At 41.9% G+C, this 18,276-nt stretch overlaps 1 protein-coding gene across 3 annotated transcripts in view; it reads right to left on the minus strand.

Annotated features, from left to right (window-relative positions):
* The window catches only part of MAP3K7CL (MAP3K7 C-terminal like), an 83,492-nt gene that overhangs the window by 59,213 nt on the left and 6,003 nt on the right, over positions 1–18,276 (minus strand). For 2 of the 3 annotated variants that reach the window (XM_073362849.2, XM_073362869.2), the window contains exon 2: positions 17,735–17,882. In XM_073362849.2, the coding sequence (XP_073218950.1) occupies positions 17,735–17,752 (18 nt within the window). In that variant the 5' untranslated portion in view covers positions 17,753–17,882. The remainder of the gene's footprint in view (positions 1–17,734; positions 17,883–18,276) is intronic. The other variant, XM_073362860.2, reaches the window with a different exon arrangement.

Here is an 18,276-nt window from a genome sequence, read left to right on the forward strand (position 1 = left end):
AAAAGGTGTCCCAGATCCCTCTGATAAAAACATTCAGAACTAAGTTTTCTGTTTACAACCTGTACAACGTCATTGACTTTTAAGGTGTTGCACATGCTGTCAGTGCTCAATGTGAAATGAATATACGTATAGATCAGTAAAATTACGTTTATATAAAAGCCATGTTCGGGTGACTAAAGATTTAGGTACAGATCTTCAACCTGGAGTTGTGCAAAGGGACCGTAAACCAACATGAAGGAGCTGTGGAGAATTTCCCTATCGCAGGAAAATCATCAGCTGGCATATCATCAGCGTAGCTGGCTTTATGCCACCCACTCCCCTCCACTACCACCATTCTCTGCACTCACTAGTTGAAGAAGCAGACAATATACAATGGGATCTCGATCTCTGCCGATGGATGTGACATGGTGAGATGTGGAGGGGAGAACAGGAATTACTGGATAGGTCTCACAAAAACTCTGGTTCACTGAAGCACACATCTGTTGGCCTGGTCTTTTCTGCATTGATCTGCCATGCTATATACTCTGAAGGTGAGCAGGGGAATGAGGTGCTAAGGATTATCCACTGTGTTGCACTCCATGAAGGTGGGCGCAGGAAATAAATAAATAAAATCAGCTCTGTTTATGTCCCCTTTGGGAACTTTTCCCTAATAATCCTGCTTCAGGACAGGGAGCCAAACTGGGCTCAGAGATGGCTCTGAAAATATTGAATTGATGGTGACCTCCGTTTCCTCAAAGAGCCTGGGTTTATTGTCTCCCCTCTCCCTCACGGGCCCTTTCGGGGCCTGTCAAAGAAGGAGCTGGCCTGGGGCTCCAGGATGGGCTCTCCAGAAGCTCTATTTCTCTCTATGGCATGTGACCCACATGGGCCTTTGTTTCCCCTGGAAGCCCCCTGGGATATCAATAGAGATTCCCTTGGGAGCCTAGTATAGAGATGGTAGCAGGGGGAAAGTTTGATGCTTCTCAGGTATACCAGAGTTGTGAGGCATCTCACTACCACCTGCCCTTGGCATGAGGAAGCCTTGTCTGTACCTGTCAGGAGTCAGCTCCTTGACTCCACCAGCCACAGGCAACACAAGCACTCCCCTCTCAGCCTCCGCAGGCTCCACTGACCCTTTGCAGGCAAGCATTAGGCACACTCTATCCCTAAGGACTCTGAGTATCCCCCTGCAGTATCCAGCCCCAGTTCCACTGGACTATCATAGAATTCACAGATCACTGCTCCCAAAGGACCAGTACACTCTGGCTTACCAGTTTCGTCTCAGGATCACCACTCTCTTGAACACACAGCAGTCGGAGTTGTTTACAGTGAAAACAAGTAAAAGTTTACTGAATAAAGAACAGAGTTTTGAGAAGATGCAAGTAGAATTAATGGAAACAAAGGGTTACATGTAAAATAAAATCATAACATGCTTTCTAGAGCCTAAACTTAACTAACAAGACATTCCCCTGTCTCATAAAGATTAGCGCCCCCAGAATTTCTCTCCCAGCATCAAACTGCCAGATCGCCTGTGAGCCTCCATTCATAAGACAAGCCACCTGGCAGCTTGTCCCCTCAGGGAAGGATACCTGCATGTACCTATGAACCCCAGATGTAGTTCCAATCATTCACTTGTAAACAGAGTAACTCCCGCTGCTTGTTTTTTCCTATCTAGATTCTCCCCTGGAGACTTTGCAATCACTTGATTAGCATTTTGCTCAGAGTGTAAATAGGAATTCATAGTGAAGTACAGAATACTCAATTTACATACAGCCAGATAGATAAATAAGTGTCAACTGTCCAAAAGAAATTTTATCATCTTCCAACCCCAACTCATAGACTTTAAGAGCATAATTTTCAGTATAGATACATAACTCCTTACATACTATCTGTTCACACATTTCACAGTGATTATGCTGACTAGTGTGACACAGGCTTTCATTGGAGATGTTACATGATACCCTTTGACAACTATTATGTCGAGATCAGACCCAGCAGACCCCTGTAATCCTATGCGCCCCTGTGTCCTCTGCCAACTGGGATCAAGAGGTCCCTGGATCACAAAGGAAGCTCGGCCCAAAGGTCCCTTACGGCATGCTCTGGTGTCCCTTAGCTAAATATGGATCTGAGCTTCACCATATTTAACTCTCAGCATTGGGTCAATAAATCTTGGTAGTCATCTAAACAAACTCAGAGAAATAATTTCTGTTCTCAGGTGACACGTCGAGTAACTGCACTGATTTAATTGGATATTACAGACTCAATTATCAGCATTATGCTGATAACAAGCAAGTGTGTACTTACAAATAAACACTCAAAATCTTAAACAGAAAATGCTGTCACTAAGCTTCCCTGCTGTCAGGAAGAAATAAGCATTCCTAGGACACAAAGGTAAAAAGCCGAGCAGCAGCAGCCAGTGTCCTACTTTTCATAAGAACTGCCACTGTTGTTACCACTACTGCAGCTGCATCTGCAGTGGCACCAGTCAGAACTGTAGAGGGGAAAGTGTACGGTAGGCAAATGCAAGACTAATCTATTTGCAGAAGTTTGTTTTCAAAAAACACAGTTTATAGAAGACCAAAACCCTGAGGTAAGTGGGGAAGTGGGATACCAGGAGGAGGCACGAGCAGGAGTGCATGAGAGGGGAGGGCCCCTGCCTCATACTGAGAAAGAGGAACGATCAGCAGATTACCTCAAGTGCCTATATACAAATGCACGAAGCCTGGGAAACAAGCAGGGAAAACTGGAAGTCCTGGCACAGTCAAGGAATTATGATGTGATTGAAATAACAGAGACTTGGTGGGATAACTCACATGACTGGAGTACTGTCATGGATGGATATAAACTATTCAGGAAGGACATTAAGGGCAGAAAAGGTGGGGGAGTTGCACTGTATGTAAGGGAGCAGTACAACTGCTCAGAGCTCAAGTATGAAACTGCAGAAAAACCTGAGAGTCTCTGGATTAAGTTTAGAAGTGTGAGCAATGTTGTGGTGTCGTGGTGGGAGTCTACTATAGACCACCAGACCAGGGGGATGAGGTGGACGAGGCTTTCTTCCGGCAACTCGCAGAAGTTACTAGATCGCAGGCCCTGGTTCTCATGGGAGACTTCAATCACCCTGATATCTGCTGGGAGAGCAATACAGCGGTGCACAGGCAATCCAGGAAGTTTTTGGAAAATGTAGGGGACAATTTCCTGGTGCAAGTGCTGGAGGAACCAACTAGGGGCAGAGCTCTTCTTGACCTGCTGCTCACAAACCGGGAAGAATTAGTAGGGGAAGCAAAAGTGGATGGGAACCTGGGAGGCAGTGACCATGAAACGGTCGAGTTCAGGATCCTAACACAAGGAAGAAAGGAGAGCAGCAGAATACAGACCCTGGACTTCAGAAAAGCAGACTTTGACTCCCTCAGGGAACTGATGGGCAAGATTCCCTGGGAGAATAACATGAGGGGGAAAGGAGTCCAGGAGAGCTGGCTGTATTTTAAAGAATCCTTATTGAGGTTACAGGGACAAACCATCCCGATGTGTAGAAAGAATAGTAAATATGGCAGGCGACCAGCTTGGCTTAACAGTGAAATCCTTGCTGCTCTTAAATACAAAAAAGAAGCTTACAAGAAGTGGAAGATTGGACAAATGACCAGGGATGAGTATAAAAATACTGCTCGGGCTTGCAGGAGTGAAATCAGGAAGGCCAAATCACACCTGGATTTGCAGCTAGCAAGAGATGTTAAGAGTAACAAGAAGGGTTTCTTCAGGTATGTTAGCAACAAGAAGAAAGTCAAGGAAAGTGTGGGCCCCTTACTGAATGAGGGAGGCAACCTAGTGACAGAGGATGTGGAAAAAGCTAATGTACTCAATGCTTTTTTTGCCTCTGTCTTCACTAACAAGGTCAGCTCACAGACTGCTGCACTGGGCAGCACAACATGGGGAGAAGGTGACCCAGCCCTCTGTGGAGAAAGAAGTGGTTCGGGACTATTTAGAAAAGCTGGACGAGCACAAGTCCATGGGGCCGGATGCGTTGCATCCGAGAGTACTAAAGGAGTTGGCGGATGTGATTGCAGAGCCATTGGCTATTATCTTTGAAAACTCATGGCGATTGGGGGAGGTCCCAGATGACTGGAAAAAGGATAATGTAGTGCCCATCTTTAAAAAAGGGAAGGAGGAAGATCCTGGGAACTACAGGCCAGTCAGCCTCACCTCAGTCCCTGGAAAAATCATGGAGCAGGTCCTCAAGGAATCAATTCTGAAGCACTTAGAGGAGAGGAAAGTGATCAGGAACAGTCAGCATGGATTCACCACGGGCAAGTCATGCCTGCCTAATCTAATTGCCTTCTATGACGAGATAACTGGCTCTGTGGATGAAGGGAAAGCAGTGGACATGTTGTTCCTTGACTTTAGCAAAGCTTTTGACACGGTCTCCCACAGTATTCTTGCCAGCAAGTTAAAGAAATATGGGCTGGATGAATGGACTATAAGGTGGATAGAAAGCTGGCTAGATTGTCGGGCTCAACGGGTAGTGATCAATGGCTCCATGTCTAGTTGGCAGCCGGTATCAAGTGGCGTGCCCCAGGGGTCAGTCCTGGGGCCGGTTTTGTTCAATATCTTCATAAATGATCTGGAGGATGGTGTAGATTGCACCCTCAGCAAGTTTGCAGATGACACTAAACTGGAAGGAGTGGTAGATACGCTGGAGGGTAGGGATAGGATACAGAGGGACCTAGACAAATTGGAGGATTGGGCCAAAAGAAATCTGATGAGGTTCAACAAGGACAAGTGCAGAGTCCTGCACTTAGGATGGAAGAATCCAATGCACCGCTACAGATTAGGGACCAAATGGCTCGGCAGCAGTTCTGCAGAAAAGGTCCTAGGGGTTACAGTGGACGAGAAGTCGAATATGAGTCAGCAGTGTGCCCTTGTTGCCAAGAAGGACAATGGCATTTTGGGATGTATAAGTAGGGGCACTGCCAGCAGATCGAGGGACGTGATCGTTCCCCTCTATTCGACATTGGTGAGGCCTCATCTGGAGTAGTATGTCCAGTTTTGGGCCCCACACTACAAGAAGGATGTGGAAAAATTGGAAAGAGTCCAGCAGAGGGCAACAAAAATGATTAGGGGACTGGAACACATGACTTATGAGGCGAGGCTGAGGGAACTGGGGATGTTTAGTCTTCAGAAGAGAAGAATGAGGGGGGATTTGATAGCTGCTTTCAACTACGTGAAAGGGGGTTCCAAAGAGGATGGCTCTAGACTGTTCTCAGTGGTAGCAGATGACAGAACAAGGAGTAATGGTCTCAAGTTACGGTGGGGGAGATTTAGGTTGGATATTGGAAAAACTTTTTCACTACGAGGGTGGTGAAACACTGGAATGCGTTACCTAGGGAGGTGATGAATCTCCTTCCCTAGAAGTTTTTAAGGTCAGGCTCGACAAAACCCTGACTGGGATGATTTAGTCGGGGATCGGTCCTGCTTTGAGCAGGGGTTTGGACTAGATGACCTCCTGAGGTCCCTTCCAACCCTGATATTCTATGATATCAGTCCAGCCATCCTTTTCCCTTTTCTATAAATATCCGCACTCTCCCTACCCCCAGCAAAAAACAACTTATGGACTATATAACCCATCAAGGGCAGAACAGAAAAGACAGCCCAAGAATACAGCAGCTTAAAGTTCTTGTATTTGGCACCTAGATACCACAAAGCGATTGGTACATTAGAGATAGGTACATATTTGTAACATTTAAAAAATATTAAAAGAACATTATAAAAGTTGTGAAGTCAATAGGTAACAGAGCAGCATTAATAAAATACTAGAAAGTACATAGCTATATATATAAAAAAATAAATACACAAGACTAACCGGCAGGTACACAGAACCCCAGAGTGATGCCATATTATGTCATGATAGGCAGCAATGTTTCTAGGCTATGTCTACATAAGTTATACTGACAAAAGTGCTAATGTCGCTCAGAGGTATGAAAAAAACATCCCTCTAAGCAACATAAGTTACACCAACAGAAGCGCCAGTGTGGACAGCACTATGTAAGCGGGAGAGGCTCTTCTGCCAACATAGCTACCACCGCTCATTGGAAGTGGTTTAATTATGCTAACAGGAAAGCTCTCTTTCATCGGCATAGAGTGGCTACACAAACGATTTTACAGCGGCACAGCTGCATCGGTACAGCTGTGGCACTGTGAGATTGCTAGTGTAGACATGGCCTAAAAAGTGTAGGGATCCCTAAATCCCTAAAAAGGTATTTTCAGGAATGACCTCTCAGCATTAGTTAATTAGTGTTGGTGCAAAATGTAATGTTATTCCTGAAAATGACTTATCTTGATGCTTCTTGGAGAAAAGTAACCCAAGGTGGCAGTGCCAGTTAGGTAGGCCAACAAAAAGCAGGTTTCCTATGTGCTTTCAGACATCCCACATTCACAGGTTTCCATGCTTTTAGAGTTTTAGCTGAACAATTTCTAATAACGTTGACTACAGCTCAGCAATTATGATCCTCAAATATACATACAGTTACACTTAGAAAACTCATGATTTGACACAAAACGTCCATCTTTTGAGCACTCATATTCCATTACTTACAATAGGTTCTTTAAACACACCGCACTGAACCACGTATATAAATAATGTTTATCGAAATATATCTGCTCCCCAATGCTGCCCCTTAGAGGACACATTTTAGAAGTTCATTATATCAAAGATGCAAACCAAAACCCTTGAAGACCACAAGAGTTGAAGTTTCTCAGCACAATGTAGGTTTGGGACCATTTTGAAAGAAACAGTTCACAAATATGGCAGGTAGTCATGTAGTCATCACTTCTTTTTTTTTTTTTTTTCAGAAAGTTCCCTTTGTTTAATTTCTGCCTAGGGGTTGGTTCATCAACTTGATTTCCCTTCCCACTTTTGACTTAAACGTTTAAATGAATGTCCAGTTTTTGACTTACAAGTGATTTTGTTCCTGTGCTCATTAAGCAAGTATTATAGCAACACAATAAAATCTCTGAGCTAAACCTGTGTAGTAATTTTTTAAGAGTTGCTAAATCTTTCAAAATAAACTTGGTTATAAACCATGTTCTGTAGTGTGCCGGTGTTGTACAGCCTCTGTGTATGCTCCCCAAATCCTGCCTCTCTTGGGTGGGGGATTATAATGGTATCACAGCAGTGCTGGTGCAACTGGGGTCTTCTGTGTCTGCATGGAGATGGAAAGTAAGATTTGCCTCTAAGTACCTGAAATGGGTAGGAAAGTACCCATTAATAATGTGTAATGCCCTGATTCTGCAAGGAGCTCTGTGTAGGTGGATCTCCATGCCTGTGCAGAGCCCCACTGAACTCAACAGAACTCTGCGCAGTCGGGCTCTTTTGGAGCATCAGGGCTTACATTTGCATGCAAGCACTGACAGGGGAGCAGATCCTGATACACTTATGATGAAACAGCTTTCAATTCTTGAAGCCTTAATTTTGTACAAAGGTTCAAAATTCTGGAAAGAAGAAAACCTTATGTCCCCAAATGAACTTCCTGTATATTAAAGACAAAATTCATGCTTTCTGACACTATAAGCAGTGTAATTAGGGATAATACTGCTTTTGCTATGAAATTGCATTTGTGTTCCATTATTTCAAGTGCAAATACCCTTTACTTAGTCCTCACTGTCTGCACGTTTGTCCATTTCAGAAGAAGCACTATGCAATAAAGCGTAAGTTTGTACTCAGGAGAGATGCAGGACTGCATTAAAAGAGGGTTGCATTGTAAGTGAGGGATGAGGTTCACTACCAGATCTGCCAGGGAGGGAGCAGGGAAGAGTATCCACACTGTGCCCAGTTACAGCTTATATTATCAACTTCTCTGTTATGCAGCACTAAAATTCTTCAAACTCAGCTAAATATAGAAATATAGAAAGTAACCATTAAGCTACACACATGGGATTGACTCCTCATTGCATCATTCCAGTTTTACACCAATCAGTGGAGTGATACCTGCATAAAAATAGAGTAATGCAGCAGTGAATAAGGCCCATCATTTCCCGAATCTGTGAACTTCATAATATAGTGCTGCTTATTATATTAAGATTGCTTGTGTCATCATGGCTAAGTATTGGCATTTCAATTATAAATCACAATTTTCAGTAGTTACAAACTAACACAATGTGGTGCACAAAATCCCAGCCTTTTTACAAATACATGTTACGCTGTTTCTGAGTTATAAAATGGGGTAAATGATCTATTTTAAATATTCATTTGCTAAAAATTAAACTTTGCAGGTCGTAATTTGCAAACAAAAATTGTTTACAAAGCTTGAATGTATGAGTCAGCAAAGTGGAGTAAAGTTGACCTAATGCCCAAAAACATTGTTACACTTTCTTTACACAAATCCTACACCTTTAAAATACACAAATGTCACTCAGAATGTCTGTAAAATGACCAAAAACTTCAAACTTGGGTGTCCTAAGAGTACCTTTGTTTTCACTTTGGTGATGGTCCTTGTTCTAACTGGCACGGTTGTAGAACGGCTAAATAAACCTTACCAATAATTTTGTATACTCTCTAAGGGTTTTTTGCAATAAAAGAACATTTATGACACACTTAAAACATGTGCTCCAGTTTCATTGTTTCAGAATTGGCTGTGATTCCAATTATGCATCATCATTATCCTGTATTATCTTAGAACTACCAGGATCAGCAGAATAGAGAGCTCATTTAGGGCTTGTCTACGCTGGCACTTTACAGCACTGCAACTTTCTGGCTCCGGGGTGTGGGAAACCCCCCCTCCCCGAGCGCTGCAAGTTTCAGTGCACTAAAGTGGCAGTGCAGACAGTGCACCAGCGCTGGTAGCTATTCCCCCCATGGAGGTGGGGTTTTTTATAGCACTGGGAGCGCTCTCTCTCGCAGCGCTATGCCGCGACTAAACAGCCACATTAAAGTGTTGCCACGGCAGTGCTGCCACAGCCAACACTTTAACGTTGCTAGTGAAGACATGCCTTTCGTTCTTCAACACAATAACATAAGAAAAATGCAAAACAGAAGAAAGCCAGCCCGCCTCAGTTAGCAGTTTTGCTTCCAATAAAGTATTTCTTTAACAAACAAACAAACAAACAAACAAACAAACAAACCCTACTTACACCAATTATTCTCATGGCTAATCTGTTTTGTTTATCCAGTATAGTAACTTCTCTCCGTAGCAAGAAGTCTGGATATCGTTTCCCATATGCAGAGCCCTTCTCCAGTTTGTAGGTATTTCTGCTTGTCCTTACATTTACAAGGGTCGGTCCTGGGGCTGGTTTTGTTCAATATCTTCATAAGTGATCTGGAGGATGGTGTGGATTGCACTCTCAGCAAATTTGCGGATGATACTAAACTGGGAGGAGTGGTAGATACGCTGGAGGGGAGGGATAGGATACAGAAGGACCTAGACAAATTGGAGGATTGGGCCAAAAGAAATCTGATGAGGTTCAATAAGGATAAGGATAAATGCAGGGTCCTGCACTTAGGATGGAAGAATCCAATGCACCGCTACAGACTAGGGACCGAATGGCTAGGCAGCAGTTCTGCGGAAAAGGACCTAGGGGTGACAGTGGACGAGAAGCTGGATATGAGTCAGCAGTGTGCCCTTGTTGCCAAGAAGGACAATGGCATTTTGGGATGTATAAGTAGGGGCATAGCGAGCAGATCGAGGGATGTGATCGTTCCCCTCTATTCGACATTGGTGAGGCCTCATCTGGAGTACTGTGTCCAGTTTTGGGCCCCACACTACAAGAAGGATGTGGATAAATTGGAAAGAGTCCAGCGAAGGGCAACAAAAATGATTAGGGGTCTAAAACACATGACTTATGAGGAGAGGCTGAGGGAGCTGGGATTGTTTAGCCTGCAGAAGAGAAGAATGAGGGGGGATTTGATAGCTGCTTTCAACTACGTGAAAGGGGGTTCCAAAGAGGATGGCTCTAGACTGTTCTCAATGGTAGCAGATGACAGAACGAGGAGTAATGGTCTCAAGTTGCAGTGGGGGAGGTTTAGATTGGATATTAGGAAAAACTTTTTCACTAAGAGGGTGGTGAAACACTGGAATGCGTTACCTAGGGAGGTGGTAGAATCTCCTTCCTTAGAGGTTTTTAAGGTCAGGCTTGACAAAGCCCTGGCTGGGATGATTTAACTGGGAATTGGTCCTGCTTCGAGCAGGGGGTTGGACTAGATGACCTTCTGGGGTCCCTTCCAATCCTGATATTCTATGATTCTATGATTTCACAATGGCTTAACAGCTTTCTAGCATCCATGTTATAATCTTCCAAATTACCTCCAATTCAATAACTTCATTTATGTATCCCTGAATAGGTCTTTGGTCTTATTGCTCTTAAGCACCATGTACTGTTTGACAGTATTTTCCACAGATAACATTCCCCAATCCTTCATTTTTATTTCATATTTTCTCTATACTGAACTGCAGGTTCCTAAACTATCTAGTTTATTCTGAATTGTATTGCTTTCTTCCTTTATTATGATTGCTCCTTTTGTATCATAAAGCACATGAATATCTGTTCCTCTTTTTACACTTCAGTTCCTCAAAATGGCCGGTTATCATCATGACTTGGCTAAATTCCAATCAGGCAGATACATTCTGCCTTCCAAAATGTCCCTTGCATTTCAGTTGATTAAAATACTCTTCACTTCCTGTCCTAAATGACGCTGTTCTAAGTTATAGCTCTGCACTAATAAATGGCTGCCATTTTCCATCCCAAATGTAAGTGTCATGAATGGGTGAAAATGACTGCTACGTATGTAATTTATGGATCAGACTGTCAGAACGCTTCATGCCTACTGTCCCTACTTAAAATGTACAGTCACAGTATTTATTTTTAAGCAATAAATTTGCTATTTTTCCAAGCTGTCCCCTCAAAAAGTTCTCCGTATCCAAGGTATTTCAGTGGAATTAAAAAGCATGTCCCTACTTTTCTCCCCAATTGCAGATTTTCAATAATCACAGGTGTGCTTTGGGAAATTTTGCATGAAAAATATTATATAATCGTCAATAATTATTTATTATTTACTAATACTCACTTTTCTACCATGTTTCAATCAAGATCCCATGCTGACGTTCCCTATCTGTGAATATACTTTCAGTTCCTGCTTTTGGATTTATATGGAAACATCTCAAGCACACCAAAGTAGCTATTACTTCCAGAAATTTTAGCCCTATTTTTGAGGGTTTTTCCCTTGACATCTTGGGTTGGATTACTCTCTTGTATAACTCCACCAAAGTCAACAGGAATTACAGCAGGGATGAATTTGACCCATCATATTAAACACTTCACAACCTATATACTTAATTCAAACTAGTCATGTTGTATAGTGAAATCTCATAGGCTGAAAAACTTTTAAGATACTTGGCAGCATATCATGATGGTCTTGCCCTCTATGGTAAAATATATCAGCACCTTGAACCATGCTGTGATGCCTCTATCCCCTCAGGACGTGGGTCACTGTATGTATGTATTGTTTTATATTGCTTGTTTGTCTACTTAGGGTCTGCACTCAAAGACCTTACAACCTATGTCCCCTCTTTGCTCCATACAGTGCCAAGCACACTGATGATGCTCAATAAACAAACCTAGGAAACAAAAAATGAAAATAAAAAAGCTTTCTTTTCAAAATCTCCCCTCAGTGAATTTCCTCTTAGATTCCTATGACTCTTTTTATTCTCCCAGAAAAATTCAGGTCTCTGTTTCAGTATTGACCTCAGTTTCCAGCAGAGTCACAGACCCTCACTCATTCATCTTTAATCGTGCCCTGACTGAGCCAAACTTGACCACAACCTGAGCTCCTAAACCAATCTGAACATAATTCTCACATGCACATAAACCCTGAAATTCTAAGAAATGTGTGACGGAAGTATACATACAGGGAAAGATAGGGATAGTGTTGCAGCCTGAACTCTAACTCCACACCATTGTGTTATTAAAATACATGCATGATGCAAAATCCCCTCACTGCTGGGATTAAGCCACAATGCAGACTATTCAACTGCAAAGTTTCATGCTTAAAAAAGTGAATTTTTAAAACAAAGGGGAAAATTCTGAGGTAATATGTAAAGTGTAGTAAATTACATGTTGGTAATTGGGTGTAAGTAGGTATAAGGGAGTAAGATGTAAATTACACAAGTATCCAAAAGCAGGAAAAATAGGCCATCGCCTGTTTTAAAGTACAACCTCCCATCAGCTGCTCTTTCTGCTGCAAACACTATTCTAGCCCCATAACCTCTAAATTCAGTCTCATTACTATGGATAGTTGACATTTTTGACAAAAATGTCTTTTCAAATTATACATTTTTTTTGGCAAATTTTTTGTATCATTTGAAATTTTCCAATTTTCAATTAAACAAAATAACATAGATGGATTCAAATTAAAATGAAAACTTCTTGGCTTTTGTTTTTTCTCACAGCTTCTCTTCTCCCCCTCCCTTTTTTCCAGTGGAAAAATCCAAAATTATTGGTTTTGAATAATGTTATTGGGAAAAGTCAGAAAATTTCAGGAAATTTTTTTTTAAAAGAAATTTTTTAAAATTTTTAAATGGAAAAGAACTTCCATTTTTGACCTGCCCCACCTAGTACAGAGAGTAAAATTTAGGTATAAGAAGGTATAAATGACACTTGGTAAGTCTAGGATAGCCTAAAATTGTGTAATGTATATGGCGGAGAGTGGAAAAGGGGGAATTTGGTTGACAGTGTTCAAAAGCAACAGTATAATATATAGATTCCTATTTATTTATTTACAACCGAAGAACTGCCAAGCCACTTTTTTCTGATTGATAAAAAATAATTGTTGTTACTCTTCCTTGGCTTAGATCTTGTTTTTTTGCAAAGATTTCAGCCCAGACACAATTGTTAAGAAATTACCACACTGAAAATAGTCTATAACGGAAATGCAACAGATCCTTACTGCAGTCGTCATCTTGTGAATAGTGGTCCTAAAATACATTAATTTGAGGAAGATGGGTCCTCTATGCTCACTTCCATTTTTCCCCTCTTAATTCATCCCTCATAAAGGCGTCACATCACAGTGAACCAGGAAAGAGGTAGCCTGTGAATAGTTCTCCTGGATTAATATAAAAGTGCTGCTCAGGAACAACATTAAACACCTTTTCCTTCCCTTGAGGGCTCAGCTGTGTTGCGTCTAGAACACTCCCAGCCTCTTCTGTCATTGGAAGCAAGGGATAAGTCTACGTTCTGAACTTTGATCCCTCACATAGTAGCACATTGTGCTACCACCAAACTACTTGGGGCCTGGCCCTATGGTACACTGTAACCATCCTTGATGACCTTTCCCAGGTTAACAGATCAGAGAGAGAAATAAGGTCAGTTGTCCTCCTCCAAACCTCATATGTAGCCATATCTCTCAACTCTGTACCTGAAGACAGTGCCTCTACTGAAATTTTATTTCTTAAATTGCCTGTTTTGGGCTTATAGTGTATTTACTGAGACATCTGCTGACTTTGTAAATTGTAGAGATGTATAAAATGTTCACAGCATAAATTAGAGCTGTAGCAGTTTATGCCTGGTGTTATATGATATAGTTTGTGTCCTTTGACATATTCTCTGCCGTGTCTCTGGCAACATTTCCCAATGAGGTTCTTTCTCCCAAGCTCTTTTAACAAATTATGTGTTTGACTATTATCTCAATGCAAAGCTTCTGAAATCATTTACTGATGTTTTTCTAATTACTATTTCTGGTTTAAAGTTTCTGAAAAGTGTGCAGAATGTGTCTCTGTATTGAAGAAATCTAGCATAAAAAGTGAGCTTGTATATAACGATGTTTCCTTAAAGTGAAGTTCTATTTTGAAAAGTGACTACAATAATGGCAACAGATCTGATCTGTACTTGGATTTAGTCAAACCTGCTGATATAACTGAAATAAGATTTTACTGCTTTTTACTCCTGTTAGCACTGCAGAGCAAAAACAACTATGAAAATAGTGCACTGGAGTCTACTACTCTTGTGCGTTATCCACAGACTTCATTACTATGTTTCATTTACAGAATCAATCAGTTAAACTTGTGCAACCCCACTGAACTCAAACTGTTCTAGCATTAAGGCCATGCAGCAGCCCTGAATCTGAGCAGTAAAAACATGAGCTTTATGCTAGTTTAGCCCATACATTCACCCTGCAGTTCAGCTGAACCCAGGATCTGGTTAGTAGTATTCAGCTGACTTTCTGTAGTTCTTCCTTTTGGTTATTGAAACTTATTTTCCTATAAAGCCCTATATCAGTGGTTCTAAAATTTTTCCATATCATGACTAAGGCTACAATGTAGTCACGGAGGTCATGGAAGTCACGAAATCCATGACTTCCAGTGACCTCCATAATTTCAGCCTGTGGCGGTCGGGAGCTGCAGGCTCCCCCGCCGTCTGTGGGGGCAGAGACCTGAGGGGTATCCCCGCCACCTCTGGTGGCTCCTGGAGCTCCAAGCCGCCGCAGGTGGTGAGGGTACCCTGCAGCTCCCAGCCACCACAGGCAGCAAGGGAACCCCCGAGCTCCCAACCAACAGAGGGACCCCCAGAGCTGCGGGCAGCAGGGGTCCCCGGAGCCCCCATCTGCTGCAGGCAGCAGAGGACCCTGGAGCCCCAACACACAACTCGCGGTAGAGGTCCCCGGAGCTCCTAGCTGCTGTGCAGCTACAGGCAGTGTGTGGACCCACAGATTCCCATTTTGTCACCGATATTTTTAGTAAAAGTCAGGGACAGGTCACAGCTTCCGTGAATTTTTCTTTATTGCCCATTACCTGTCCCTGACTTTTACTAAAAATATCGGTGACAAAATCTTAGCCTTAATCATGACTCCATGTTATAATACAAAAACAGCTTCTAATTCCCATCCCATGGTTTCGGAACCCCCTCTTCCATCTAGCTGTATGGTCATCACCCCCTAGTTGAGAAACTATGCCGTCCACTGTGTACCTTGACCCCATCACCTGACAGCATGGGAGCTTCAACAGTTGCAAAGAATATTAAAGTTCTGTACAATACACAAATAGCAACTTCCAGCTGTGACAGAGCCCACATAGCTCCTACTGACTTGGTCAGAGAAGGTCTTTCATTTGGCTCACCTGACAGACTTCCTGCCTGTGCACAATGGATCAAACACAAGTCCTGATGAAGTCAATTGACCTCAAAAGTACTAGTGTTTGGTTTTACAATTGCTGTTTGGGTCTTAGCACAAAACAAGTCTAAACACCAAATCTGCTAATTGGTCAAACCCATTCCATTGTCTGGTGACAAGTTAGCAGACATAACAGGTACAGTAACAGTGCTTAGGCTATCAGAAGTAAACCATATTCAGTTTTGATATGATCACACTGACAATTTCCACACACTGGAAGCTTACTAATGGAAAATCTGTTGTGAATACTATTCAGGGCCTAATCCTGTTCCAAATATAGTCAACAGGATGACTCAGGATCAGGATAATTAAGTATGCAATCAGTATTCAGACATGTATTGTTTCTTACTGTGGTTTCAAAACAAAGCAGAAGAGAGGTGACTCAGTGTGGCCATATCTGAAATCTATTCTTCCATAAAAGATGAGAAGCAGCTGGTACTCAGAGTTGATAAGATAAATAATATTGATGACAAGCAGAAGCTGTGCCTAATATCCCTTTATAAGCAAAAAGACAGGGACATCTTCCCTGGTTGGACGCTGTTTCAGGCACCCAAACGTTTATACACAGGGCCCAAATTAAATCTGGCTCATATCCAACATGGAGAACTGCTAACATTGCTGAGTTGGTGCTGACTACTTGTTTTCTGAAACAAGGCTGTCACCTTCAGATCCTGTCTATTGCAAGTGAAATGGTACCTTGGAAATTCTGCATACAGTACATTTTTCTTTACTAATCTGGTTAATTTTCATTTAACCCTTTCATTCTGCTGAATGTAAAACCATTACTAAGAAAAGACATAGTTCATTATTTCACATCTGAGTGTAATAAATATAATGCAGTACTTATATAGCTCTTTGCATATTCACAGCACAGTACAAACATTAATGAATGAATACTGATTCTATGGGCATTATGAAAAGAATCTGTTACTGTTAAGTATATATTAGATCACTGATTTCCTAATCTATTACTGTCTTATTGGCTTTAAACAGTAATGTGACATTTTACTGTTTAAAAATTTTTTTTTTATAAAATGATTTCTGCCTGTTCCTTTTGTATATGCGCATGTATTGTTTTTGCCTTGCTTAAGTGTAACTTCAGCAGCTTTCCATAGCAGTTGTCTTTCTATATAAATATATACAACAGTACATTATTTTTCTCAGCCTACTATTTTATGTTTAAAGGAATATGTACACACGAGTGATTAAAATGAAGCCACTAAGAAAACAATATGTAACAACACTACAGTTTTAGATACTGAGCTTTTTTGAGAGAGTATAGTAAGTAATGTGCTCTGTGAACCAGGTTGAGGGAGGGAGCATAGTCTCGTGCACAGAACACAGCACTAGGACTAAACCTTGGGTTCTATTTCTGGCTTTGCCACAGGTTCACTCTGTGACTTTCAGTGAGCCACTTCAGATATATGTGCCTCAATTTTCCCATTGTAAAATGGAATAAGAATTCTTCCCACTGTACTGAAGTGTTGTGAGACTCCATTCATTAACATTTTTTAAATGTTTTGAGAATCTTGTATGAAAGACACTATATAAATTCAAAGGTCAAGATCCTCAGTTCCAGCCAAGGAGTGTACAATAGTTAAGAAATGGGAGGTGAAAAGGTGGCCTTTACATTTCTCTGATCCACCGCCAACTGTTGGGCCAGTCTGCTAGCTGCTGGCAGCCCTAAGGGGCTGATATGGCAACCAGGGATCAGTGAAATACAGGGAAATTCCCATGGCCACACCAATGTTCCTCAACCATGCTGGCACCAGGGAGGTGAAGACTTTACAGACTTTGGGCCTAATCCAAAGACTACTGAAGTCAATAGATTCCCATTCAGTGGGCTTTGGATCAGGACCTCTGTGGAATCTTCATACCACAGGTTCAGATCACACATAATTAAGAATTCCAAAGTTAACTCTCCCAACTATCACACAATAGGAAAGAGGACAATACAAGAAGACGACCGGTAGGGAGATGCTTGGCCAAACTCTTTCAAGTTAAGGGGTGGCAAAAAAAAAAAAAAAAAGAATATATAACACTAGGAAACTCTTCTATCCGCACCCTGAAATTATAAGACTTATGTCTTCCTTGGAGGTTCCAGATTGCATCAGGCTGCATGGGCATCCTGGCCAACATGCTGGGGAACTATCTAGATTTACAAGATTACATACCTGCATGTCCCAGCTGCCCACCAACAGAATCGGTGGTCTTCTCTCAGGATCTTGCACCTCCACTAAAGTTCTTTCCTTCAGCATCATCACCACCAAGAGAAACTCATGTCAGCAGTAGTAGCTTCTTTCCGGAAATTGTGGATTGCAATTATTTTTATTATTTTGATCTCCATAACTGGGATCTAGTACAGTTAGCTGCAGTAGTCTCAGTCATTCATTTCCCAGACTATTGTCCTGTTCTAGCACTTCAGTTCTGTATTAAATACAGCCTGAAGCTCATTGAACTCTTTTCACAGTTTTGACCCTCTGGTTATCAAGACATCTCACAGATCCTTAAAAAGCCTTTCTATCTCCAAAAAGGAGTGATATGTCAAAACAGCAGCCTGGAAGCTTTAGTTTCTACACCAGTGTTCTCTTCACCAGAGAATGCACTTACCGTGGCTCCTCGTACCATGTCTCATGTTGGTTCTCTGGGTCTCATCTGGTTCTGGAACTCTTTCACAGGCAAAATGGAGCCCACCAGTTTGCAAGACCTGGAGGAGATGTAGTCATTCCTTTCCAGGTGAATCTTCCTACTCATGGCGCTAGAAAATTACAAAAACTGTAGTAAACATTTCATTTGCTACGAAGAAGTGGAAGGCTAAAGTGGGGATCACAGAGTTATCTTGTGGCTTGATCTATAAGATGAAAATGCCACATAGAGAGTCACTTCCTCTCTGTGCCTGTTTCCCCTTCCATCCTTTGTCTGTCTTGTCTAGTCTGTGTAACTTTTTTAGGTCTGGGACTGTCTTACTATGTGTATATGTGGAATCTCGCAAAATGTGTCCTGAACCTGGCTGGTACCTCTAGAAACTACTTTAATGTAAATACTACTACTACTACTAATTGAGATTATAGTTCTCATTCCATACTCAGCCCCATACTCTTTGTGGTCCAACACCACTGTGTTTCACATGAGGGAGGATGAACTCTGCATAG

Source organism: Lepidochelys kempii, chromosome 1 (assembly GCF_965140285.1).
Source record: "Lepidochelys kempii isolate rLepKem1 chromosome 1, rLepKem1.hap1, whole genome shotgun sequence".
Classification (NCBI taxonomy): domain Eukaryota; kingdom Metazoa; phylum Chordata; order Testudines; family Cheloniidae; genus Lepidochelys; species Lepidochelys kempii.